Source organism: Loxodonta africana, chromosome 3 (assembly GCF_030014295.1).
Source record: "Loxodonta africana isolate mLoxAfr1 chromosome 3, mLoxAfr1.hap2, whole genome shotgun sequence".
NCBI classification, from domain to species: domain Eukaryota; kingdom Metazoa; phylum Chordata; class Mammalia; order Proboscidea; family Elephantidae; genus Loxodonta; species Loxodonta africana.
In genome coordinates, this window is record NC_087344.1 from 90275521 (window position 1) to 90301341 (window position 25821).

The window sequence follows — 25821 nt, forward strand, 5'->3', positions numbered from 1 at the left end:
AGAAGAAGACACCCTTAGCCCAATATCATTACTGATCCTTCTAGAACAGGAGCTTTCTTGTTCTTTGCAGGAATAGAGCAGTGTGACCCCACAAGCAGCCAGCCAAGGCCAGGAGGTAGCGGGAGAGCCTATGTAGAGATAAAGCCACAGCCTGGGCCTCCCTTGTAGCCCGTGGTGAATTTGGGGGACTGCCTAGTCAATGGCTAAGACAACATCAGTTGGGAATGGGGAAAAGAAACCACAGACCCTGAAGACACAGAAGAATCAGACCAACCCACAACAGCTCTGCTGCTGCTCCTTCCTTTCCGTGTACACTGAGGCTGAGGGGCTCCTGGGCTCCCTCCCCAGGGAATCTTCTACCTTTTCCCAAGCTGACGTAGAAGGCCACTGGCATTTTAAGTTTCAACAAAGGAATTCTTTTTTAAAACAATTTATTGTATTTTTGTTGTTAAGAATATACTCAGCAGAACATATGCCAATTCAACAATTACTACATGTATAATTTAGTGACACTGATTACAGTCTTCAAGTTGTACAATAATTCCTACCCTCCTTTTCCAAATTGTTCCTCCCCAATTAACATAAAGTCACTGCCTCCTAAGGTTCTTATCTAATCTTTCGAATTGCTGTTGTCCATTTGATCCCACACAGATAGATCCTAAAAGAGCACAATGCTCAAGGCAGATATTCCTTACTAGTTCAGCTAAGTTGTTTGGTTTTAAAAAGATTTCAGGGGGTATTTTTGGTTTAAGTTTTTCTCAGGGCAATAGTTTCCAACCTCCATGGCTCCAGAAAGTCTAGATTCCATGAGAAATTTAAAAATCTGTTCTATATTTTCCCCCTTTTGATCAGGATTCTGCTGTAGAATCTTTGATCAAAATGGTTAGTAATGGTAGCTGGGCACCATCCAGTTCTTCTGGTCTCATAGTAAAAAGGCATCACTGAGGGAATTCTTGGACTCCCTACAGCCTGCAAGGACTTCGCAGTTTCTGTTATTCCTGGAACTTGCCAAGAATCTCCAAATCTCTACCACTCACCTGATGACCATCATACCTAGCCTGGCGACATCCCCAAAATGATTATTTCCTTCCAAAATTTATGGTATAGTAAGTTTAAAAACCAAACTGAACAGGCATATGAATACACACACACACATTTCTGTTTTCAGAATTCAAATATAGTACAAGAGACCAAAACACCAACATACAAAAGCATCTCAGAGGAAAAAGAGAGACAACAACCTGAAATATATAGAATGACACACAAAAAAAGGACTATTCAGAGAAAAATAAGAACTCCTAGAAACTTAATGATAGCAGATAGCAGAAGCAAAAAAAAAAAAAAAAAACCGCTCCTGAATAGAAGGGTTAGACGGTAACTTCGAGGGTCTCTCCTAGGAACTATCTCCTAGAGGGCAAAGTCTGAAGACGGGCACCATATCTGGCTCACCTCCAACCCCGAACCTAGTACAGTATCCAGCTCCAAGCAGGTGTTACAGATGTGTGCTGCTGCTGTAAGTGTTCAGAGTTCAGATCGTTTGGAACAAGAAGAAACTAGAAATAAGTTTATAATTCTTTTCAGTGCCGAAATATTTGTGAATTTGTGGTTTCTTTCTTTCATCTTGAAGCAGATATTTAACCCATTTTGTTCCTCAGCTGGCTCAAAGACTGGTCTGTAGGGTAGACTCTTTCTCCTAGTGAGCTTGGAAGACATAGGTACCCAAAATCCCATATCTAGCATGGAATGTGTACCTTGCTAGGTAGGTTATAGACATGACCTCAATTAACTCTCAAAAGGACCCTATGAGGTAGCTATTATTATTCCCATTTTTCAGAGAAGAAAACTGAGGCTCAGCGATGTTTTAAGTAACTCTCTTATACCTTCCCACCTGACTAGTAAACGTTAGAGCCAGAATTCAAACCAGGTGGGGTCTATCCGACTCCAATTATACTGCCCTCTTCATTATATAAAGCTGTTTGTTCCCCCAAATTAATTAATGTTAACTTGTATATAACCCACCCACCCACTGCCGTCGAGTCGATTCTGACTCATATAAGCCTACCATATTCACGGCCTTCTAATTGATTATTCAATGAGAAGGTTATGGAATTTTCCAATTTTGTTTCTATTTTTTGGTATTTGTTTTTATAGGACTTCCTCAACTTCAGCCTCGAAGCACACAGCACAGGGTCTCACTGGAAGGTGCCCACGACTGTGACTGCTTTGTAGGTACAGCTAGGAGCTCCCCGAAGGCAACTTACCTTCCTGGCTACCAACTGGATAGCATCATCCTCAAAGACCTTCACGTGTTTGAGTCGGGACATTAGGATCTGCTGCAGTTGGCTGTGAGTATAGGGTTGAAAGGACATCCTGGTGAGACCCTGGGAGCCAAGACAACAGAGAAACAAGGTCACTGAATGCCCACTCCGATCGTCCAGGTGGAAGGCAAATGCACAGGTCCCAAGCCTGATTTCCAAGTGCCATGCAACAATCCACACAACACTTCATCCCAGGACTGCTTTCAGCTCCTTTTGTTGCTGACAGTGGCCAGTGGGTCCTGTAGGGGAGTAGCTCTATAGCTATTTGTTCATTTAGTTTAAGAACCTTTTATTGTAACAGAATTGTTAAAAGTAGGTGAAGCAGAGGTGCTTTATTCAAAGTGGGTGGGAAGATCTTATGATCTACTACAATATGCACAGCCATAGCCCCTGGCTTCCCTCATCCTGCTTATAAATATATCTTTGATGTTGTACTTCCTGTTCCACGAGGGCAGAAACCACATCTGCCTTGTTCACTGCTATACTCCAAGCATCTAACACTGCCTGGCACATTATAAGTGCTTAAATACTTTTTAAAATAATTAAGCCTCCATGGCTTGTGCAATTTAGAAGTGCACTAGCAGAAGAACACCAAGAAGCTGTGATGCTTGCAGAAAATCATGCAATGGTGACACGACATAGGGAAATCACTCTTCTTAATTTTTTCCATTTATGTTAGTTTCCTGGGTATTCATTTTTGCGGAAGAACTTCTTGTTCCAGCTTATGGGGCTGTTAAGAACAGCTCGAGAATTGCCCTAGGACCTACCAGTCGGCTCGCCACCCGGTTCATCATGATTCGCTCTGGCAGGTCCATTGTGTTGGCAATGGTCAGGACCACTAGCCGGGCCTCCTTGTGAGTGGGCCAGTCAAAGAGGTTGTACATGACGTCCTGTTTCTGAGTCCACAGGAGGTCGAGCTGTCAGGGAAATGGTGAGAGGTGCAGGGTCAGCCCCAGAGTGTTACCATTGTTTTGGCTGCATGTGTTTCCCGGGTTACACCACCAGAGCAGCAAAGGGGAGGTCAAAAGGGTCATTCTCTAAGTTGGGACACACCCCTCTCACCACCTGGGAATGGACTGATTCATGAAGGACAGAGCCAGGACCTCCTTCCTGCCCAGTAATTGCTCTTGAAGCATTAGTCAAGTATGGTCCCATTTCTCCTCCAGTCCCCTGTGGGTACCTTCTCACCTCATCCACAAGCAGCACAGTGGTTTCCTGAGGGGAGCCTCGTGTGCAGAATCGCTTTGCCAGCAGTTGTGCCGCGTGGTTGGCTGTTGCCTTTTGGCCTGTCAGCTTCTGCATTGGGGAAAAACACCTTAAGCTGTGGTAAACTCTAAGGGTTTAACTCCTCTGGGCTTAAAGCTAAATCTGGAAGCAGAGTAAGCTTTTTAGCCTGAGGACTTCAGTATCACTCTAGCCTCAACCTTAACCTGGAAGGACAAGAGAAGACACCATATGAGAAGATTAAAAAAGGAAGAAAATCTGTGTTTGAAGTTCAAACAAGTCACAAACTGTTCCCAGAAGCCCTTCCAAAATTACTATCACATGACCAATAAGCCCCAACAGCTTTGCTTACCTGTAAGATCTGTACATAGACCTGGTGGGGCTCTGTCAGCTTCATGCCATTGACCTCAACGTATTGAAAGGGCGGAACATCATTTGCTTGGGCTGCCTGCTGCAGACAGCGTGTCACCTCGTGCACAGTGGCAGTCTTCCCTGTCCCAGGGACCCCGGAGATGTACATGCACCTAGGGTAAGAAAGGAAGACCCACAGGCTGGGTCTGGGCCAGCCTCCTCACACGGTAATTAGCCAGGAGTGTAGGAATGTGTCCTGAGGGAAGGACTGAGACCCCTGAAATGTGGAGGTGAAAGCAGTAAGAGCCATCCTTGGAAGATGGTCACAGTAGGACCTTGTCAGAGATTGAATTATGTCCCCCACAAAATGTGTGTATCAATTTGACTGGGTCATGATTCCTGGTATTGTGTGACTGTCCACCATTTTGTCATCTGATGTGATTTTCCTGTATGTTGTAAATCCTGCCTCTGTGATGTTAATGAGGGTGGTTGGGCAGCAGTTGTTAGTGAGGTAGGGCTCAATCTACAACATTGGACTGTGTCTTGAGGCAATCTCTTTTTTTTTTTTTTTTATAATAACTTTTATTAAGCTTCAAGTGAACGTTTACAAATCCAATCAGTCTGTCACATATAAGTTTACATACATCTCACTCCCTACTCCCACTTACTCTCCCCGTCTTGAGTCAGCCCTTTCAGTTTCTCCTTTCTTGACAATTTTGCCGGCTTCCCTCTCTCTCTATCCTCCCATCCCCCCTCCAGACAAGAGTTGCCAACACAATCTCAAGTGTCCACCTGATATAATTAGCTCACTCTTCATCAGCATCTCTCTCCCACCCGCTGACCAGTCCCTTTCATTTCTGATGAGTTGTCTTCGGGGATGGTTCCTGTCCTGTGTCAACTGAAGGTCTGGGGAGCATGGCCGCCGGGATTCCTCCAGTCTCAGTCAGACCATTAAGTTTGGTCTTCTTATGAGAATTTGGGGTCTGCATCCCACTGATCTCCTGCTCCCTCAGGGGTCCTCTGCTGAGCTCCCTGTCAGGGCAGTCATCAGTTGTGGCCGGGCACCAACTAGTTCTTCTGGTCTCAGGATGATGTAGGTCTCTGGTTCATGCGGCCCTTTCTGTCTCTTGGGCTCTTAGTTGTCATGTGGGCTTGGTGTTCTTCATTTTTCTTTGCTCCAGGTGGGTTGAGACCAATTGCTGCATCTTAGATGGCTGCTTGTTAGCATTTAAGACCCCAGACGCCACATTTCAAAGTGGGATGCAGAATGATTTCATAATAGAATTATTTTGCCAATTGACTTAGAAGTCCCCGCAAACCATGCTCCCCAGACCCCCGCGCTTGCTCCGCTGACCTTTGAAGCATTCATTTTATCCCGGAAACTTCTTTGCTTTTGGTCCAGTCCAATTGAGCTGACCTTCCATGTATTGAGTGTTGTCTTTCCCTTCACCTAAAGCAGTTCTTATCTACTGATTAATCAATAAAAAAACCCTCTCCCACCCTCCCTCCCTCCCCCCCTCGTAACCACAAAAGTATGTGTTCTTCTCAGGTTTACTGTTTCTCAAGATCTTATAATAGTGGTCTTATACAATATTTGTCCTTTGAGGCAATCTCTTTTGAGACATAAGAGAAGCAAGCAGAGAGACATGGGGACCTCATACCACCTAGAAAGCAGTGCCAGGAGCAGAGAGTGCCCTTTGGACCCAGGGTCCCTGCATGGAAAAGCTCCTAGTCTGGGGGAAGATTGATGAGAAGGCTGACAGAGAGAGAAAGCCTTCCCTGAAACTGACGCCCTGAATCTGGACCTTTAGCCTACTTGACTGTGAAGAAATAAACTTCTCTTTGTTAAAGCCATTCCCTTCTGGTCTTTCTGTTATAGCTGCATTAGATGACAAAGACAGACCTATTTATAGCTAACCATCTACTCCATAAGCAATGCTGTATGCAAACTGCCTACCGAAGCAAGGCCAGTTTCATTCTTTCTGAAAAGCAGAATTTCTATTCCTATAAAATTACTTTGGTAACAGCTGCTTCATAAGCTTTAGGCTTAAGCAGTGATTTTGCCTATTCTCCTCACACTGAGGAAAGACCAAGAGGTGGCATGCTGTCAGGGTCCTTCCCCTCAAACCATCCTGCCTGCCTCAGCATGACTCACCCTCCAGTGCGGTCAAGGAGCTTGCTTTCCACAAAGTTGTAGATGTCCTGGAATTCCCGTTCCCGACAGGGGAGAGACTCAGGAACAGCAGAAACATGCAGCCTACAGTTATGGTAAATGTGCAAAAAGAGGACTTTAGAAGCATTTCACCACCTCCTCAATAAATTCTACGTCAAACCTCAACCACACATTCAAGGGAATGCATTCATTCTTCATTTTCTCCATTTGGCCTATAACCCTTGGCCTCCCTCTCTCCACCTAAATCACCCAACTCAGTGGTTCTTAACCAAGGACAGGTGTCACCCAGAGAGCTCGCCCAAGTCACATGGGTGAACATTATCCCAAGAGACTGGCTTTGTTGATTTCTGGCAGGATCTAGGCTTATGTGTTTCAGAAAAGGCCCCACATGGTTCTTTAGAGTACTATAACTGCAAAGCTGAGTCCTGACTACCCATCCTCCAGCCTTGAGAGAATGACAGCAGCCAATTGGCTGGTCGACGCCCCCAGAGCCCCTGAGCTCACCCAGATGCACCTGACAAAGGCTTCTTTTAAAACATGTTAGTGGACTCTAGAGGCTGAAGACACCCAATTATTAGTACTCCACCAGGTACCAGGCCACTCCCAGTCACCTCCCCACCCACCATGTCACTCACTTCCTCGAAGTTGTTTTTCAGGGCCTTGGGAAAGCCCTGGAAGAGTCCAGATCTAACTGGCTCATGTGCAGCAAAGCACAATGACCGACAAATGACCCTAGGCTGCCATGCATGCTCAATAATGCAAGAGAACTTATGTCAAAGAACCAAAAGACTCATGCCAAGGAACCAAAATCACTGGAAATGCATCATCGACAACAAAAAAAACCAAGCCGTTGCCACTGAGTCAATTCCGACTCATAGCGACCCTGCAGGAGAGAGTAGAACTGCCCCGTAGAGTTTCCAAGGATCACTTGGTAGATTCGGCCTGCTGACTTCTTGGTTAGCAGCTATAACACTTAACCACTACACCACCAGGGTTATATCTGAGCCCATTTCAAAAGCGTTTCTTCCGTTGGCCACTTCCGCCACCTCATAATAAAAAAATCAGTAGAAACTATGAATAGGTAAAACCTCTGATCCTGCCTACTGTTCCCCTCCACCCTTAAATGCACAGGTATAAGTATAACTTGTACACTGCTCATGCAGATCAGGGAACTCAATCTGAGGCCAATACCTCTGCGTTCCCACTTGTTAGCCTTTCTCTCAAAACCAGCATCTGACAGTTTGGCTTCTTGCACTCTGGGCATAGACCCACTGGTCCAGTTTCAAACACACACGTTCATTTCACTCTACCTTTGTCAGGTACGTGAACGACTGTGGATTACCCCCACTTTATGGGAATGAAGCAGAGGTCCATCTCCCTTACCTAAGCCGGGCCTCCTCCAGCGCACTGGCTGGCTCCTGGGCAGCCAAGCTTCGGCTGCGGATCTGGGGCGTGACCTGACACGGAGTTCTACGCTTAGGCTGTATTCAAAAAGGAGAACACATTTCAGACGGGGAAAAAACCAAACAAACCCCAAACACCATCTAGGTCACCTGATAAAAGGAAGAGAGGTGGTGAAATCTTAGTTCCTTCGTATAAAGCACCAGGATCCTCCCTCTTTCACCTTAAAATTACACACGCATTTTGTTCAGAGCCCAAACACGTTTTCTTTTTTCTAGTTCACATACAGCATCAGGATTTGAGAACAGTGTCAACATGAGGAAGGAATAAATAAAATATGGATTAAAAATTGTTTAAAACTAAAATATCATCTTGAAAGAGAGACAAGAAATTATTAAGAAACCCTGTCTGTGTTACCCAATACAAGGCAGAGTAGGAAGCTTGAGCCATTTTCTAGATTAGTTTGAAAAGGTGACACAGCTTTAACTCCAAAACCAAAAAACCAAGCCCACTGCTGTGGAGTCAATTCCGACTCATAGCGACCCTATAGGACAGAGTAGAACTGCCTCATAGAGTTTCCGTGGAGTGCCTGGTAGATTTGAACTGCAGACCTTTTGGTTAGCAGTCGAAGCTCTTAACCACTACACCACCAGGGTTTCCAGCTTTAACTCAGATCTTCCATATTCCACAATAATGTTCGTGAGGAAGTCTCACAGGATTTTTCCACTCCAAACCCTAGGATCACTGCTTAGACTTGGGAAACAACCCTGTTTTCTCTTCTTCCTTGCTACTGAGCTCCTTGCAGGTTCTTGGGTGGTGCTCAAACTACTAACTTAAAGGTTGGCAATTCAAAACCACCCAGTGGCACCAAAGAAGAAAGGCCTGGTGATCTGCTTTTGTGTAGTACCAGTCCTATTCTGTAACACGCTGGGTCACCAAGAGTCAGAATCGACTCCATGGCAACTGTTTTGTTTTCACTGGGTTCCTTAGAGCAGGCCTGCTAACTCCATCTCCACTGGGATAGTTTCTGCAAAGTACTTCAACCCCCTACCCTCTGGGCTGTAGAGTGATGATAATCTCTCTACCTTTTCCTCAGGCAGAAGTCTCTCAGACCCTTGGGTTTAAAACCTTTCATGACCTTTGGCATAAACAGTATGCTAGCCACTTTTTCTGCCTCTGGACTTCAGGCATCTCCATTCTAATTTAGCCTCAAGGTGGGTCCCTTCTGAAATGTGTGAAGCTCAGCAGACTGGAGTTGGAGTCTCATTGTTGTATAGGTTAAGCATTCCATCAGGTGATGCCTCCTGGATGTGTTAATTTTATAAAGTTTTGCATTTTTCCCTTTATTTCTGTGAGATAAGGCTTGCAAGCATAATTAGAGCTTTCCTGTGTAACAGAGAGACCCAGAGGAGTTTGTTTTGGTTTTTCTGTGTCATATTTGAAAAACCAGTTTCCCCATGTAACTAATTGAAAGGCTCCAGCAATAAATTATCTACCTAGTTCTCAGTGACATACTGTGATGGCACAGATCGGTGGTGCCAAAGTGCCACTGGCCTCAGTGGTAGATTGTATTGCCAGACTGTATTTCTAAAAATCCATATTACCAACCAAAAACTTAAACACACTTAGTAAGCATGCATTCCAATACTAAAAACACATGCCGTCAAAAATTAAAAATAAAAACTTGGTAACAAAAAGGGCTTTATACCAGTTAACAAAATCTGAAAATAGCTGAGAAAGTATCAAGAAGCCAGGTGAACATTTTAAGACAGAGGGGCCCCCAAATCTGCAATTCATACAAACAAGTTAAAGTAACAAACTAACAGGAAATGGGCCAGGGTGCAGAAACAAAACCATTCCCCAGAACTGTGGGGCAGGATATCAAAAAACAGCCCACAAACTTCTTTAGCTGTCTTTCAGAAGCAGCCACATGAAACCAGCCCCAGGGACATGCGCAGAACATCCACCTGTGATGGCTGTGTGACCTTCCACCAGGGGCAGTGAGGGGCTGCAGCTGCAGCTGGGGAATTGAACTCGGGGAACAGGCGACTGTGCAGGTGCAACACCCCATAATAAGCCCTGTTACAGATCTCAGCAGCCTCTGGGACAGGAACCATCTTAAAAAGCTGCTGCATGCACACCTCAGTTAACCTATGGCTGCCCAAAACGGGCCACTTGCCAGAAAACTCCCCCTATGCCTCTGAATAAACATGACTTAACACCCGTCCAAAAAAAAAAACTTTAAAAACCCATATAAATCCTTTGTCCTGGGAGATGGAGCAGGGGGTGGGGGGGTGGTGTGGTGGTGTGTGTGTTTAAGTGTTGCCTAGGCCCTCCTTGTCTCCACTTGCAAGCCTCTGTAATAAAGCTTTGCTCGTGTGGAAAATTCTCCATTCCTTACCTGTTCATTCTTGACCCGTGAGAGGCAAGAACCTTATTCAATAAAAGGCGTAGAGGTGCTGGCAACAATTTGACCTTCATTTTTATTGTGCTGAAGGTGTTTCCACACCCTAAATTCCTCTTCCTGGAAGAGGCAGTCGAAAAATAAAATGACATACTGCATTGGGCAAATCTACTGCAAAAGACCTCTTTAAATGCAATCCCTATCCAAATGCCAACAGAATTCTTTAAAGAGATGGAAAAACTAATCATTAACTTTATATGGAAAGGGATGAGGCCCTGCGTAAGTAGAGCACTATTGAAGAAGAAGAATCAAGTAAGAGGGCTCGTACTACCTGACCTCAGAACCTACTATACAGCTACAGTAGTCAAATCAGCCTGGTACTGGTACAAGGACAGATACATTGACCAATGGAACAGAATTGAGAACCCAGGTGTAAACCCATCCACCTATGGTCACCTGATCTTCAACAAGTGCCCAAAGTCCATCAAATGGGGAAAAGACAGTCTTTTTAACAAATGGTGCTGGCAAAATAGGACGTCCATCTGCAAAAAAACAAAATAGGACCCATACTTCACGCCATATACAAAAACTAATTAAAAATGGATCAAAGGCCTAAATATAAAGCTAAAAACTATGAAGTTCATAGAAGAAAAAACAGGATCAACACTAGATGTCCTAATACACAGCATTAACAAGATACAAACCACAACCAACAACACATAAACTCCAGAAGATAAGCTAGATAACTAGGATCTTCTAAAAAGCAAACACTATGCTCATCAAAAGACTTCACCAAAATAGTAAAAAGAACCTACAGACTGGGAAAAACTTCGGCTGTGACAAGTCCAACAAAGGTCTAATCTCTAAAATCTACAGGAAAATCCAAAACCTCTACAACAAAAAGACAAATAATCCAATTAAAAAATGGGCAAAGGAAATGAACAGGCATTTCACTAAAGACATTCAAGTGGGTAACAGACACATGAGGAAATGCTCGAGGTCATTAGCCATTAGAAAAATGTGAATCAAAACCACAATGAGATACCATCTCATCCCAACATTACTGGCACAATCAAAGAAAAAACAGAAAATAGCAAGTACTGGAGAGGCTTTGAGGAGATTTTGAAAACCCCAGTCAACATTCCTTCCCCCCTTTCTTTGTTTTGCTAACCACAAGCTTGTTTTGAACATTTTTCAAGAAGTCGCAGCAGGTAGTGGCTCCATCCACTGAACTGGCCCAAGGTACACCTTGAAGCATGCACAGATTAAAAAAATCACATCCTTCAACCGACCCCCGCCCCTTCCCAGACTGATTGTCACCGCAAAGAACGATATTTCCCAGTCCATGATTTTACCCAATTCCATTTTAAAAGTGAGAGGTCCCACTACACGTACATCCGGCAAAAGATGATTTAATAGCCAACCCCCCAAATATGGGCATGGGAGGGGTAAGGGCGGAAAGTTCCGGGTACTGAACCCAACCCCCAATGCCATTAGAAACAAAAAGCTCCCCAGCCCCCTTAGAGAGCGAGCACGTGGCCTTATGGTTATTAGACCCCACGCACTCCTTGCATGCACAGACACTAAACTTGCCACTTTGTTTCCCTTGTGATCAGCGTCCCTCTTATTTCAATTGGCTGATAAGACAGGACAAGGACCCGAGTGGTGACTCTGCCGGGATGGCTGACTGTGAAACCCAGGCGGTGAATATCTGGACCCCTGACAGCCCTTAAGGCATGCCCCAATCTCATTTGATTGGTAAGGAGTCTTGGGCAGCTACCACAATTCCCACTGGGGACAAAGTCCACTGCGTACCCACCTCAGCTCCGGAACAGAAACTGGATGGGACAGACCTCTAACTTCAGGTAAGCACGCTCTGCCAGGTTGTTCCACTGGTCTCGGGAAATTTGGCACGAAGAGGGTGGCCAAGTGCAGTCCTAAGACCAAACCCCGCAACAAGGAGGGAAATAGGGGTTGTGGCCGACTGGGACCCACTCTTGCCTAATTAAGGGACCCTCGCCCCGTTGGTGACCTGAGGGGTTCCAGTCCCTCTGCAGGTTTTTTGGAACACTCTTCTCTCCTTTCTCATCTTAGTATCCACTCTGCTGTCTTTTCACTCTCCATCTTTTATTTTCTCTCCACGTAGAAAAGGGTGGATTTTTCCTTTTTTTTCTTCTCACCCCTGGGAAGACTATAATCCCCAAAATTACCAACCCTGGGTATGGGTTGGAGACGTAGGTCTTGGTTTGGGACTAGCCCAAGAAGTTAAGCTTGAAAGTCCCTCTGTAGCCTTAAAAAAAAAATTTTTTTTCTGTCTCTTTTTCCCTCTTTAAAAAAAAAAAAAAGAAAAAAATATTTTTAACCTCATTTGAGTCAGGGGCTGTGATGTCTGACCCCTAATTAAATACAAGAGATGGAAACCTAATAGTGATAAATATCTAAATGGGAAATAAAAGTTCAATACCTTGTGACTCCCCCTTAGGATGTGTCTTAAAGCATTGGGATTTTTTTCAAATCTGAGGGAATGAAGAAAAAGAATTAACTTTCTTTTGTAATGTAGCTTAGCCCCAGAACCAACCAGGGAACTAAGAAGAATGGCCAATTGGGGGTTCTATAGCTTACAACACAATTTTAGAGCTAGATTTATTTTGTGTAAAAAAAAAAAAATAAAAAAAAGCGGGATAAGATCCTTTATGTACAGACTTTTATGGCCCTCTATAGTATAACAAGGATCTACAAAAAGTGTAAAATAATGGTTTAAAAAGGAGAAAGACAAAAGCCTAAAGAAAAGCAGGGGACTCCCATCCTTGCACAATCGGAGGAGGATCTTGTTCTTGGCCCCTCCCCCATATCAACCCACCTACCCCCAGATTCCCCAAACAGCCCCCGCCAACCCAGTACCAGGGGCTAGAGTGTTGGGGAGTGGCACTCAGGCCACAGGCAAGCTCCAGTCGGGAGCACTGCAGACGGTCAACCACAGGGATATACTCTCATCCACGTACCTTTTACCACCTTGGACCTGTTTAATTGGAAAAACAATTTACCCGCCTATAGAGAGGACCCCCTAAAGATGTATGATATGTTCTCCATTTTCAACACCCACCAGCCCACATGGGCAGGTTGCCAAGCTCTAATGGAGGTCCTCCTTATAGCAGAAGAAAAGAGAATGATACTAAAAAAAGCTAGGCGACAGGCAGAGCGAGAACATACTGAGAACCTACAGGACCCAGTTAAACAAGAGGCATCTTTACCTATACCAGGGCAAGACGCCAACTGGGATCCCAATCAGGAGCCACGACAGAACAGTCTGAGGCACTACTGACGCTGTCTACTAACTGGTCTAAAAGAGGGGGCTCAAAAACAAAAAAACAACCTCTCTAAAATATATGAAGTAGTACAAAACCTAAAGAAAATCCTTCTGAGTTTCTTGAAAGAATCTTTCAGGCCTTCCGACAACACACGGACCTGAACCCAGAAGCACAAGAGAATCAGTGGATGATTAACGTGCTCTTCATTGGACACAGCGCTCCGGACATCAAGAAAAAGCTCCAAAAGGTAGGTGGGGGGGGGGGGGAAGGGTGGGTATGCCAATATCTCAGTTAGTAAAAATTTCTTCTCGAGTTTTTAACAACAGAGACCAGGACACTGAACAAAAAGCTCAGAAAATGAGATGACAGGCCGCCCTCCTGGCAGTGGCCCTGACCCAACCAGCACCTACAAGCCAGAACCAAGTTTCCCAACACCAAGAGAGAGAGCCAAGAGCCCACTCAGAGAAGCCCAGGGAGCTGAGAGGCCACCCCGCTTTGAGCCCAAACCAGTGCGCATACTGCAAACAGGAGGGCCACTGGCAATGAGAATGACCCCGAAGAAGAAGGTATGAAGAGAATGTAAAAAGATGGTGAGTCAAGACCCAAGTTCACAGTGATGAGGCCCGGAAAATACAACCGACCCCCTTAAGGGGTCAGTTAAAATCTCCCCCTAAAGCCCTGGGTAACCCTGCAAGTGGAGAGAAAAGAAGTCGAGTTCTTACTGGACACTGGGGCCACCCACTCACTCTTGAACCAGGCCCCTGCCCCTCTATCTAAAAAAACAACTCAAGTTGTAAGAGTCACAGGGCAACCAGAAAAACAGAATTTCTTAAAACCCCTCACCTGCAAAACAGGGGCCCACCAATCGGTGCATAGCTTCCTGTATATCCCAGAATGCCCTATCCCCCTGCTTGGCCAAGATATCCTAACCAAATTACAGGCCCAGGTCACGCTCGCCTCACCAGCAGTTGAGGTAAGCATACCCCCAGAACAAGCATGGGCCTTACAGGCATTCCCCACTGATACCCAAAGGTGTCATGCCCCGTATATGGGCTGACAGACTCCCAGGACGGGCAGTCTCTGCCCAACCTGTTAGAATCTGGCTCAAAGAAGGGGCTCCCATCCCCTGTCTGAGACAGTATCCCATCAGGAAAGAAGCAAAAGACGGACTCCAGGAGGTGGTAGGCATGTTCCTGAAACATAGATTGATCTGGCCTTGCCAATCTCCCTACAACACCCGATCTTCCTGGTGAAGAAACCAACTAGAGAATAACAGTTTATACAAGATCTGAGAGCCATCAACCGAATCGTAAGTGACATACACCCTGTGGTCTCCAACCCATACACCCTATTATCTGCACTCCCAGGAGACAGACTGTTTTAGACTTAAAAGATGCCTTCTACTGCACCCCCTTGAAAGAGATTCTCAAGAAATCTTTGCTTTTGAGTGGGAGGACAAAAGTGGGCGAAGATCCAAGTATTGTTGGACAGTGCTGCCCCAAGGGTTCAAAAACAGCCCCACTATTTTTAGAAAAATCCTGGGGAGAGATCTCCAAAAGTTACAGTTAGAAAAGGGGGTCCTTCTTCAATATGTTGACGACCTGCTGATTGTCAGCACCAATAAAGAGGCCTCAGACAAAAATACAATTAAAACCCTGAATCACCTGGCAGCCTTAGGCTATAAAGTCTAAAGAGAAAAGGACCAAGTTACTTGCCAAGAGGTTCAATACCTAGGCTTTTCCTTTACAGACAAACAAAGAACTCTCCTCCCAGCCCGTAAAGAGCCTATTTGCCAAACTCATTTCCCCTCGACAAAGAGACAACTCTGAGGGATTTGGGGGATGGCAGGATTCTGCCGAATTTAAATCCCCAACTTTGGACTCATCGCAAAACCTCTATACGAGGCCACAAAGAGAGCAGATAGTGATCTTTTTATGGACACCCCAGTGCCAACAGGCATTTCAAGAACTAAAAGCCTACCTCATGAGGGCCCCCACCCTTGGCCTCCCAAATCTAACCAAGCCTTTTAAGTTCTACATAAATGAGAGGCAAAGAGTTGCTCTTGGGGTCCTCACACAAATGCTAGGGCTCCTGAAGAGACAGGTAGGGTATTTTTCAAAACAGACTCTGTAGCCCAGGGCTGGCCTGCCTGCCTTAGGGCAGTGGCAGCCACTTGTAATCTAATCCTAGAAGCTGAAAAATTGACTATGCAACAGCTTATAGTAAAATACACCCCTCATGCAGTTTTGACCCTGCTAGAACAAAAGGGCGGACTCTGGTTAACTACCGGTCAGATGGGAAGGTACCAGGCTATTTTACTAGGCAACCCCTTGATCACCCCGAAGGTATGCACCACCTTGAACCCAGCCACCCTCCTCCCCACACGATCACTGGATGGGGACCAACGACACGATTGTGACGAGACAATAGAAGAGGTCTTCTCGAGTTGTCCAGACCTGTGAGACCAGCCCCTAGAGGCTCCAGACCTAGAGCTGTTCACTGACGGCAGCAGCTTTGTAAAAGGGTGTATGTGACACGCAGGATATGCAGTTGTCACCATCAAACCCACTCCAGAGGTGATCAAAGCTGAACCCCTACCCACTGGGACATCGGCTCAAAAGGCAGAAATAATAGCCTTAACCAGGGCATTCCATCTAGCCACAGGTAAAAGGGTCACGGTTTAGACTGACTCACGTTATTCCTTCTCTGTGGTACACGCCCACAGCGCCATCTGGCGAGAGAGGGGAATGTTAACAGCTAACAATAAAAAAATTAAACATGGAAAACAAATACAAGAAGTCTTGAAAGCTGTACTCCTACCCACTGAAACAGCAGTTGTGTATTGTCCTGGACACCAGAAGGGGACATCTCCAGAGGCCCAGGGTAACAACTTTGCTGACCAAGCCACCAAACAAGCAGCACGACAGGTAAGCTCGCCCTAAACCGAGCCAGCCCAGGCGTGTCCCCTTATTCTCATAGACCCCCTAAGGGACCTTCAGCTCATTTATACCCTCAAAGACAAAAAAAAAGAGAGAAGAGTGGGGGTTCACTGAAAAAGAGGGACACTGGTATAAAAACCCTGAGGGCAAGGTATATATACCTGAGGGACAATTGTGGATGATCCTCAAAACTCTCTACGAAGGTACCCATTGGGAAGTAAAGGCTACTCAAAACTGGGCTAGACCTGTAATAGCAGGACCTCAAATGACCCGTGTTATCTGAGAAATAGTTCACAGATGCAAAATTTGTGCACAGAACAACCCACGACACACACGGCTATCCCCCATTCAAGGAACACAATATAGAAGACAATACCCAAGAGAAGACTGGCAGGTAGACTTTACTGTCATGCCCCCTACCCGCAGAGGCCTGACATACCTCCTAGTCTTGGTAGATACCTTAACAAATTGGGTTGAAGCTTGCCCCTGCAAGACAGAAAAAGCTATAGAAGTGACAAAGGCCTTGTTAGAACAAATCATCCCGCGGTTTGGGCCCCCAACCTCCATCCAATCAGACAATGGGCCAGCCTTCGTGGATGAAGTCACACACTCCATCTCCTCTGCGTTGGGAGTTAAGTAGAAATTACATGTGGCTTGGACGCCCCAATCCTCAGGAAAAGTAGAACAGATGAACAACACCTTAAAAAAAACTACTGCCAAACTATGTCAAAAAACCCACCTACCTTGGGTAAAGGCTCTGCCCACTGGCTCTCTTGAAGATAAGGGTTTTTCCTAAAAGTAGGCTTAAACTATGCCCTTTTGAAATGTTATATGGGCAGGCCTTCCTAAGGCAGGCGGGTTGGGACCCTCACTTGGAACAAAAGGCCTTGATCTGAGCTTACCTACAAGCCTTGCAGGCAGCTCAGTCATCAATAACTCAATACTCTGAAGAAGCTCTGTCCTTCTGACACCCCTCTCTATTCTTTCCAACCTGGCAACTGGGTTCTCCTTAAACACTGGGAGACAGATGACAGCCTACAGGAAGTGTGGGGGAGACCCTATCTTGTTTTATTAACCATCCTCTCTTCTGTAGAACTAGAGAGAGTGAGGCCTTGAGTCCATTACACTCGGATAAAGAAGGCTCCGCCTGTCGCTGAGACCAGAACTTCTAGAGACACAAAAACATTTCACTGTGACTCCCCGGCAAAGCAGGACAGGAGACCTCAGGTGGCTGTTCACGAAAAATAACCCTTAAGAGATAAGAAACGGGTTTTTTTTTTTTTTTTTTTGCCTGAGATGCTCTCTTTCAAACACCCCCATCGACCTTCCATATAACCTGTTTAATAGTTATTTCTAACCACCTCTACTACTCTTAGAGGTATGATGCTCAGCCTAACCCTCACCTTTGTCTTGGCCTGGAGTGGGAGACCTGTCGCTGCCTCCCCTAACACCCGCTGCCTCCCCTAACAACCGACTCAAAACCCTCCTTTCCCCATGGGGTAAGAATACTGTTATTCAAATTTCTCTGGCTGCGGCCACTGAGGGCAATCTCAAAGATTGTCAGGTTTGTAATCAGCATCCCCAGAGTGAGGGGTGTGGCCTACCCACTGCTGTCCTTGTAATCAATTTGTCAAATGTCCAAGCAGTCCAGGGAGAGAGATCCTCAATATATACCCTTACCCCAATTTTCATTGCAACCCTCCTTAACACACACCACAACAATATCTTTGTTTTAATGTAACTGATTTTTATAACTACACCCAAGAAAACCAGTCTACTTGTGAGAACACTAAAAACCTAATTTAAAATCATACTCTCCCAGCTTACTGATCCCTTCACCTTTACTGATAAGACCTGGGAAGGGCATCAGGCTGAAACTCTGTATCATGTTCCCCAAATACAACTCATGCTTGTCTTAACGACAGTAAAAATGTTTGTAAAAATGACTCTAAACCAATGCCTTATAAATACTTAATACAAGGGCCGTGTCCTTGGGCCTTAGTACCTCAATATCTCAGAAACTGGGCCCAGCTGTCTCAGGCTTGTGCTAATAAGACCCTCCAGAAACTATGGGAGACTACATGTCAGCTAAGAACAACTTAGAGACCCCCAGGCCTCCTACCAGGGTGTGTAAGTACTGATTCCTGGTACACCCAAACAAATATCACCCTAAATACACATCAAACTTGTGCCCCACCTAGGTACGTCTTCATTTGTGGGAAATGCTCACTTCCCCAATTGTATATTTCTAGGCAAGATGACCTCTGAGTTGTAGCTACTCACTGTCTAAACCCCCTCCTCACAAACCGACAGTGTGCGCTAGCCCACATACGACCAATCACAACTGTCTTTAACAACAGCAGAGAGGTCATAAAAATCTCTCTGTCAAAAATGAAAAATTTTAGATAGCACTATCTTTTGGGCAATGAAGTCATTCAACCTGGCAGTGCCCAGGACAAGCATTTTAAATCATGAGCTCATGCCGGCCATTCTCACTTACACCCTAGAGCGCATTGCTAATGAAACAGGAACTTCCATCAAGCTTCAACAACAATCCCTAGATTCCCTCGTTAACATGGTCGTTGACAACCGTATGGTGCTGGACTTCTAACTCCCTAAAGGAGGAAGAGTGTGTGCCGTGGCTAATACCTCCTGCTGTACTTATATTAATATCACAGCCAGAGTAGAGGTCAATATTCAACACATTCTTGAACAAGCATCTTGGTTAAAAAGGCTACAAACCACCCTCTTATCTGCCAGTAATCTGCCTGGCATTACCAGTGACTAAAAGGGAGGGTGTTCTCACAACTGTTTAGCTGGTTATGGCCCCTAGTTCCCCCTATCTGCATGATCCTCGCCCTTCCATTTGGCCCTTGCATTTTTAATTGTCTCGTAAAGTTTGTTTCTTCCAGACTTGGAAAGCTACATTTCCAAATGGTAGCAGTTTAAGGGTTCCAGCTGATCCCCTGAGAAAAAACAATACAGAGGTTCCATCAAGGCCCCTAACATCGCCCCTTTTCAGCAAAAAAAAGTTAGAAAAGATGAGACCTCCATCCCAAGCCGCCTTTCTTTTTTTTTCTTTTTAAGATTACAAAGAACCTATTAGAGGAGGGATTGAAAACCCCAGTCAACACTCTTTCCCCCCTTTCTTTGTCTTGCTAACCACAGCCTGTTCTGAACATCTCGTGGCCTTAGTGGCCTTATGGTTACTAGACCCCACGCGCTCCGCAGACAATAAACTTGCCACTTTGTTTCCCTTGCGATCAGTGTCCGTCTTATTTCAATCGGCTAATAAGACAAAACAAGAATCTGAGTGGCGTTCAGTTCAATTTGAATTCTTATGCACTGCTGGTGGGAATGCAAAATGGTACAACCATTTTGGAAAATGATATGGTGCTTCCTTAGAAAGCTAAAAGAGAAATACCATATGATTCAGCAATCCCACTCCTAGGAATATATGCTAGAGAAATAAAAGCTGTCATACGAATAGACATATCCACACCCATGTTCATTGCAGCATTGTTCACAATAGCAAAAAGATGGAAACAACCTAGATGCCCATCAACAGATGAATGGATAAACAAACTGTGGTACATACACACAATGGAGTACTATGCAACGATAAAGAACAATGATGAATCTGCAAAGCATTTCACAACATGGACAGCATTGTGCTGAGTGAATCAAATCAATCACAAAAGGAAAAATATTGTATGAGACTATTACTATAAAAACTCATTAAAGGGTAACACATAAAAGAAACAATCTTTGGTGGTTACAAGGGAGGGAAGGGATGAGGATAGAAAAACACTAGACAATAGATAAGTGGTTAACTTTGGTGAAGGGTAAGACAGTACACAATACTGGGAAAGCCAGCACAACTTGTCCAAGGCAAGGTCACAGAAGCTCCACAGGCAATCCAAACTCCTTGAGGGACCAAATTACTGGGCTGAGGGATGTGGGGACCGTGGTCTCAGGGGAACATCTAGCTCAACCAGCATAACATAATTCACAAAGAAAATGTTCTACATTCTACTTTGGTGAGTAGCATCTAGGGTCTCAAAAGCTTGTGAGCAGCCATCTAAGATTTAGATATCCACTGGTCTCACCCAGTCTGGATCAAGGGAGAATGAAGAAAACCCAAGACACAAGGGAAAGATTAGCCTAAAGGACTAATGGACCACAACTGCCACAGCCTCTATCAGACTGAGTCCAGCACAACTAGGTGGTACCCGGCTACTACCTACCAGTGACTGCTCTGACAGGGATCACAATAGAGGATCCCAGACAGAGCTGGAGAAAAATGTAGAACAAAATTCTAACTCACACACACACACAAAAAAACCAGACTTACTGGCCTGACAGAGACTGGAGAAAACCCGAGGGTATGGCCCCGGGACACCCTTTTAGCTCAATAATGAAGTCACTACTGAGGTTTGCCCTTCAGCCAATGATGAGACAGGCTCATAAAACAAAACAAAACTAAAGGGGCACACCAGCCCAGGGGCAAGGATTAGATCGCAGGAGGGGACAGGAAAGCTGATAATAGGGAACCCAAAGTCAAGAAGGGAGAGTGGTGACATGTCATGTTGGTAACCAATATCACAAAACAATATGTGTACTAACTGTTTAATGAGAAGCTAGTTTGTTTTGTAAACCTTCATCTAAAGTATAATAATTAAAAAAAAAAAAAGATGTCTTTAAAGTTTTAAAAAGCAAAGATGTCACTTTGAGAACTAAGGTGCACCTGACCAAAGCCATGATATTTTCAATCATTTCATATGCATGTAAAAGCTAGACAATGAATAAGGAAGACTGAAGAAGGATGCTTTTGAATTATGGTATTGGCACAGAATATTGAATATACCATGGACTGCCAGAAGAATGAACAGATCTTGAAAGAAGTACAGCCAGAATGCTCCTTAGAAGCGAGGATGGTGAGATTTCTTCTCAGGTACTTTGGACATGTTATTGGGAAGAACCAGTCCCTCGAGGAGGACATCATGCTTGGTAAAGTAGAGGGTCAGTGAAAAAAGGAGGACCCTCAACAAGATGGATTGATACAGTGGTTGCAACAGTGGGCTCAAGCATAGCAACAACTGTGAGGGTGGTGCAGGACCAGGCAGTGTTTCTTTCTGTTGTACACAGGGTCAGTATGAGTCAGAGATGACTGGACGGCACTGCTACAGATTGAACTGTGTCTCTCAAAAAAATGTATGTGAACTTCGCTAGGCCATGATTCCCAGCATTGTGTGGTTGTCCACCATTTCGTCTTCTGATGTGATTTTCCTGTGTGTTGTAAATCCTACCTCTACGACATTAATGAGGCAGGATTAGAGGCAGTTACATTACATGGGTCAGGACTCAATCTACAAGATTAGGTTGTGCCTTGAGTCAATGTCCTTTGAGATGTAAAAGAGAGAAGTAGGCAGAGGGATGAGGGACCTCCTACCACCAAGAATGAAGAATCAGGAGGGGACTCTGCATTGAGAAGTTCCTAGACCAGGGGAAGGCTGATGACAAGGACAAGGGCCTCCCAGAGCCAAAAGAGAGAGAAAGTTTTCCCCTGGAGCTGGCACCCTGAATTTGAACTTCCAGCCTCTTAAACTGTGAGAATAAATTTCTCTTTGTTAAACCCATCCACTTGTGGTATTTGTTATAGTAACATTAGATAACTAAGACAGGCACCTCACAACAACAATAGCAACAAAAACAAGCATTTCCCCCACCACTTGTCTCTCAGTTTGTCCTCCTGTGGTGGCTTGTGTGTTGCTGTGATGCTGGAAGCTATGCCATTGGTATTTCAAATACCAGCAGGGTCACCCGTGGTGGACAGGTTTCGGCTTCCACACTAAGACAGATTAGGAAGAAGGACCTGATGATCTACTTCTGAAAAAATTGGTCAGTGAAAACCTTATGGATAGCAGGCGAACATTGTCTCATAGAACAACAACAACAAAAAAAGCCCGTTACCATTGAGTTGATTCTGAATCATAGCGACCCTACAGGACAGAGTAGAACTGCCCCATAGTTTCCAAGGACCACCTGGTGGATTCAAACTGCCGACCTCTGGGTTAGCAGCCATAGCACTTAAGCACTACGCCACCAGGGTTTCCCAGAAATCAATCAAAATGCTCCTTATAAGTGAGGATAACCCACCAACCACTGCCGTCTTGGGACGTATTAGCACGAGGGACCATTCCCTGGAGAAGAATATTGGGCTTGTTAAAGTACAGGGTCATCAAAAAAAAAAAAGTAAGACCATCAATAAGATGGACTGACACAGTGGCTGCAATAATGGGCTCAAACATAGTCATAATTGTGAGGATGGTGCAGAACTGGGCGGTGTTTTGTTCTGTCATACACAGAGTCGCTATGAGTTGGAACCAACTCGATGGCACATAACAACAGCAAGCATTTCCCCAAGGAGTCCCTGGGTGGTGTGCAAAGAGTTAAGAGCTGCATTACTAGCCCAAAGGTTGGTGGTTTTGAACACCTAGAGGTGCCTCTAAAGAGAGGCCGGGCTATCTGTTTCCAAAAGGTCACAGCCTTGAAAACCCTATGGAGGGCAGTTCTCCAGGGCAACTAACAATAACAAAGCATTTCCTAACTGTGCTCCAAAGGACATGATGCTCCATGAAAAAATCAGAGATTGGGAAACTCATACACTAATGTGACTAAGGTCACAATGAACATTAATAAATGCATGGCCCTGAGAAGTCATATGATAAAGAAACTAACTTTGTTTAACCCAAACATTTCTCAAACATCTTTGAACACCAGAGAACTCTTTTTTCTTAATAGTTTTCACTGTTTCTCATGTGTACTCAGAGACAACACAATCAACAACAGGGCTCAGTAGCCATGATTCAATATCTACCGAGCACCAATTATATACAAAGCGCTTTGTTACGTTTTGAGAGAAATGCAAAGGTGAGGAGACAGTTCTTATTCTTTCTTCAGGAGGTTCACCTCTTGGCCATTTGGTTCTGCATCTTAAAAGGAATTGGTCTCAAAAATCACTGTCTACTGGTTCATTTCCAGTCCTAGGGTTCACTTAGGTCCTTACTAGGTTCATTTTCAGTCCTAGGGTTCACTTAGGTCCTTTCCTCCATGAATATTCCAAGTGGAATAGCTTTGAAATAGGACAGACCTGTGCTCAGAATCCAGCCGTGTGTTGACACTGGCCATCATAGCTTTTAAATTACAAGAGGGAAGCTTCACCAAAAGAGCCTTACGGTTTTCTTTGGTGTCTTGGAGGGAGTCTGAAAGGATGACTTCATGGAAGAGCATCGGCTCCTGGGTACACTGCTGTGTGCTCTTGAGAAGGGTGGCGTGGAGACCTCTTCCTCCTCCCTGCTAGAGTCTGAAATCTCTGCTGCTGGTAGAAACTCTTCCTCTTCTTGCTCATTTTTGTTATTACCTAAAAACCTGGATGTTGAGAATATTATTTTCTTATATGCAGTGTTCAAAGTCTAAATAAGACAAGCTTCATGACAGGTCAGTGTGGAATAAAGGTACTGTCACTTCTCCCCTAACATCAGGTAATACAGGATTTCTCCACTTCTTCGGCACTTACTACTGACACACTCTGCTAAGTGCATTATTACATTATCTCACTGAACCCCTTAACTTCATCAGCTGTGTATTATTAATCTCATTTTACTGCTGGGGAAATTGAGACTTAGGTTAAATAACCTTCCCCCATCCAGGTCTATCAGAATCAAAGCTCATGCTCTTAGGCACCCACGACAGGGCTTCCCACCACCAGTCTTGCAGAAAATGAGATTACGGGGCTCTGGAAGCCACCAAAGCCCAGGGCAGTGTTTTTTTCCCCTTCCTAACTATGACATTTATGTAAATTTAAGGTACTTACGGACAAACTAAGTGAAAGGTAAATTTCAGTGGATTAGCAAATAACAGTATAAGAGACTTTAAGGGAAAAGATAATAGATATCATAGATGGCAGCTATACATGATTTTCTGCCTGTCAAGAAGCAGACTTACTGAAGCTGCTGCCTAATCCGATTCAAAGCCAAGGTAGAACTCTTTCTGTTGACACGATGGGGAGTAGACGTGGCTTCATTCTGAGCTTCTGGTTCTTCTACCTTCCTGTAAGATATCACAGCAGAGTTATGGAAAGCAATTCTGGGCACGAAGGATCAGCAGCAGGTACTAAAGTTAGCTGGACTGACTGGCTCCTACTCTTTTCAGAACTACTTTGGAAGAACTAATGACATTTTGCTAAAAAAAAAAAAAAAAAAAAAATTCATACTTGAAGCTTGAATCAAACACAGAGGGAAAAGTTGGCCTGAAGCTTATCATTTAAATCAGAACCACATCCACATCTCCCCACCGCCCAGGAGAAACCAGAATACACTAATCCCAGGCAGCTCCTTGTCCTGTTTTGTTTACTGTCCACCCAGTTCAAGGTTAGCAGAAATGCAGGTATAATTCAATATAAAACATTTACTGAGCAACTAATTATATGCCAGAAACCCTGGTGGCGTAGCGGTTAAGAGCTATGGTTGCTAACTTTTAAAAGGTCAGCAGTTCAAATCCACCAGGCGCCCATTAGAAACCACACGGGGCAGTTCTGCTCTGTCCTATAGGGTTGCTATGAGTCAGAATTGACTGGATGGCAACAGGTTTTACAGGATTATATCCCAGGTATTAAGAGTTTCTGCACAGGAAACATAAATATGTAATTTCTGGTTTGTCCCATTTTGTATGTATAGCTTATCTGCAAACACTATCTAATGTCAAACTGCAAAGTTTGTTCTAGAAGCATTATCGTTTTATACCAGATATATTTGAGAATGATTTTTCAGTTTAAAAGAAAAACAAAAACTAAGAAAATGACTTAAAATGAAATCCAGGACTGTGAAGCAATTCAGGTTTGGAAAATTATTCCCAAGAACTGTAATCCCCAAATGATAACTAGGTGTATCAGAATCATCCAAAGAACGTTTTGGAAATATAGATTCCCGGGCCGCATGCCTGAAGATTGATCTGCTAGGTCTGGGAAGAGGCTCATAAATCTGTATTTCAGAAAAGTTCCCCAGTGATTCCGTGACAATCAGGTTTGCAACCCACTGCTCTAATTTTTTCCACAGTGGCCCACACCTTTCACATCATGTACAGGATCTTGATTTGCTCTATGGGAGGCAGGGTAATGTCCCCAGTTACCTCTTTTTGATATTTTCTGGTTTCAGGACCACATCAGACACCACCAAGGATTTCCGTCCCCCGCTGATAGGGGAAAGTGTTTTATGCTCAGTAATCTCTGTGGCTTTCAAAACTGGGACTCGGGTTCTCAGGGTCATGTGACATTCAGGTGAACACTTCTTGTTGTCCTTGGTACAAGGGGATTTCAGAGCTGGAGACGAGGTCTGAAGTTCATCAGGCTGAGGCCTCTTACAAGGTGAGGTGACCTCAGAGAAGGCCACCTTCCGCTTAGTTCTTCCTGGAGAACCCAAAGAGGCACAGGCATTCTGCCGGGAAGTGCTAGAGTCTGGTGTCCTCGGGAGACCTAAGCCCAAGAGAAATCACCACGGACATGGTGTAAATTTTATAATTAGCACTATTCACACCCCTAATCTCATTAACTAAATTCATCTAATAAGGTTGTACAGAGACATGATTTCTCCTTATTTTGGATTATTCCATGCTTTCTTTTCCCATGCAGGTAACTTTAATCATT

The 25821-nt window shown here is 44.5% G+C and overlaps 1 protein-coding gene across 3 annotated transcripts in view; it reads right to left on the bottom strand.

The window, feature by feature from the left end:
- ORC1 (origin recognition complex subunit 1) overlaps window positions 1–25821 on the bottom strand; it is a 49001-nt gene that overhangs the window by 6751 nt on the left and 16429 nt on the right. For all 3 annotated transcript variants that reach the window (XM_064281976.1, XM_064281975.1, XM_064281977.1), the window contains 9 exons: window positions 25308–25650; window positions 24126–24230; window positions 23357–23549; window positions 7450–7547; window positions 6049–6150; window positions 3895–4066; window positions 3507–3614; window positions 3086–3235; window positions 2262–2381 (listed from right to left, as the gene is read on the bottom strand). In XM_064281976.1, the coding sequence (XP_064138046.1) occupies window positions 2262–2381; window positions 3086–3235; window positions 3507–3614; window positions 3895–4066; window positions 6049–6150; window positions 7450–7547; window positions 23357–23549; window positions 24126–24230; window positions 25308–25650 (1391 nt within the window). The remainder of the gene's footprint in view (window positions 1–2261; window positions 2382–3085; window positions 3236–3506; window positions 3615–3894; window positions 4067–6048; window positions 6151–7449; window positions 7548–23356; window positions 23550–24125; window positions 24231–25307; window positions 25651–25821) is intronic.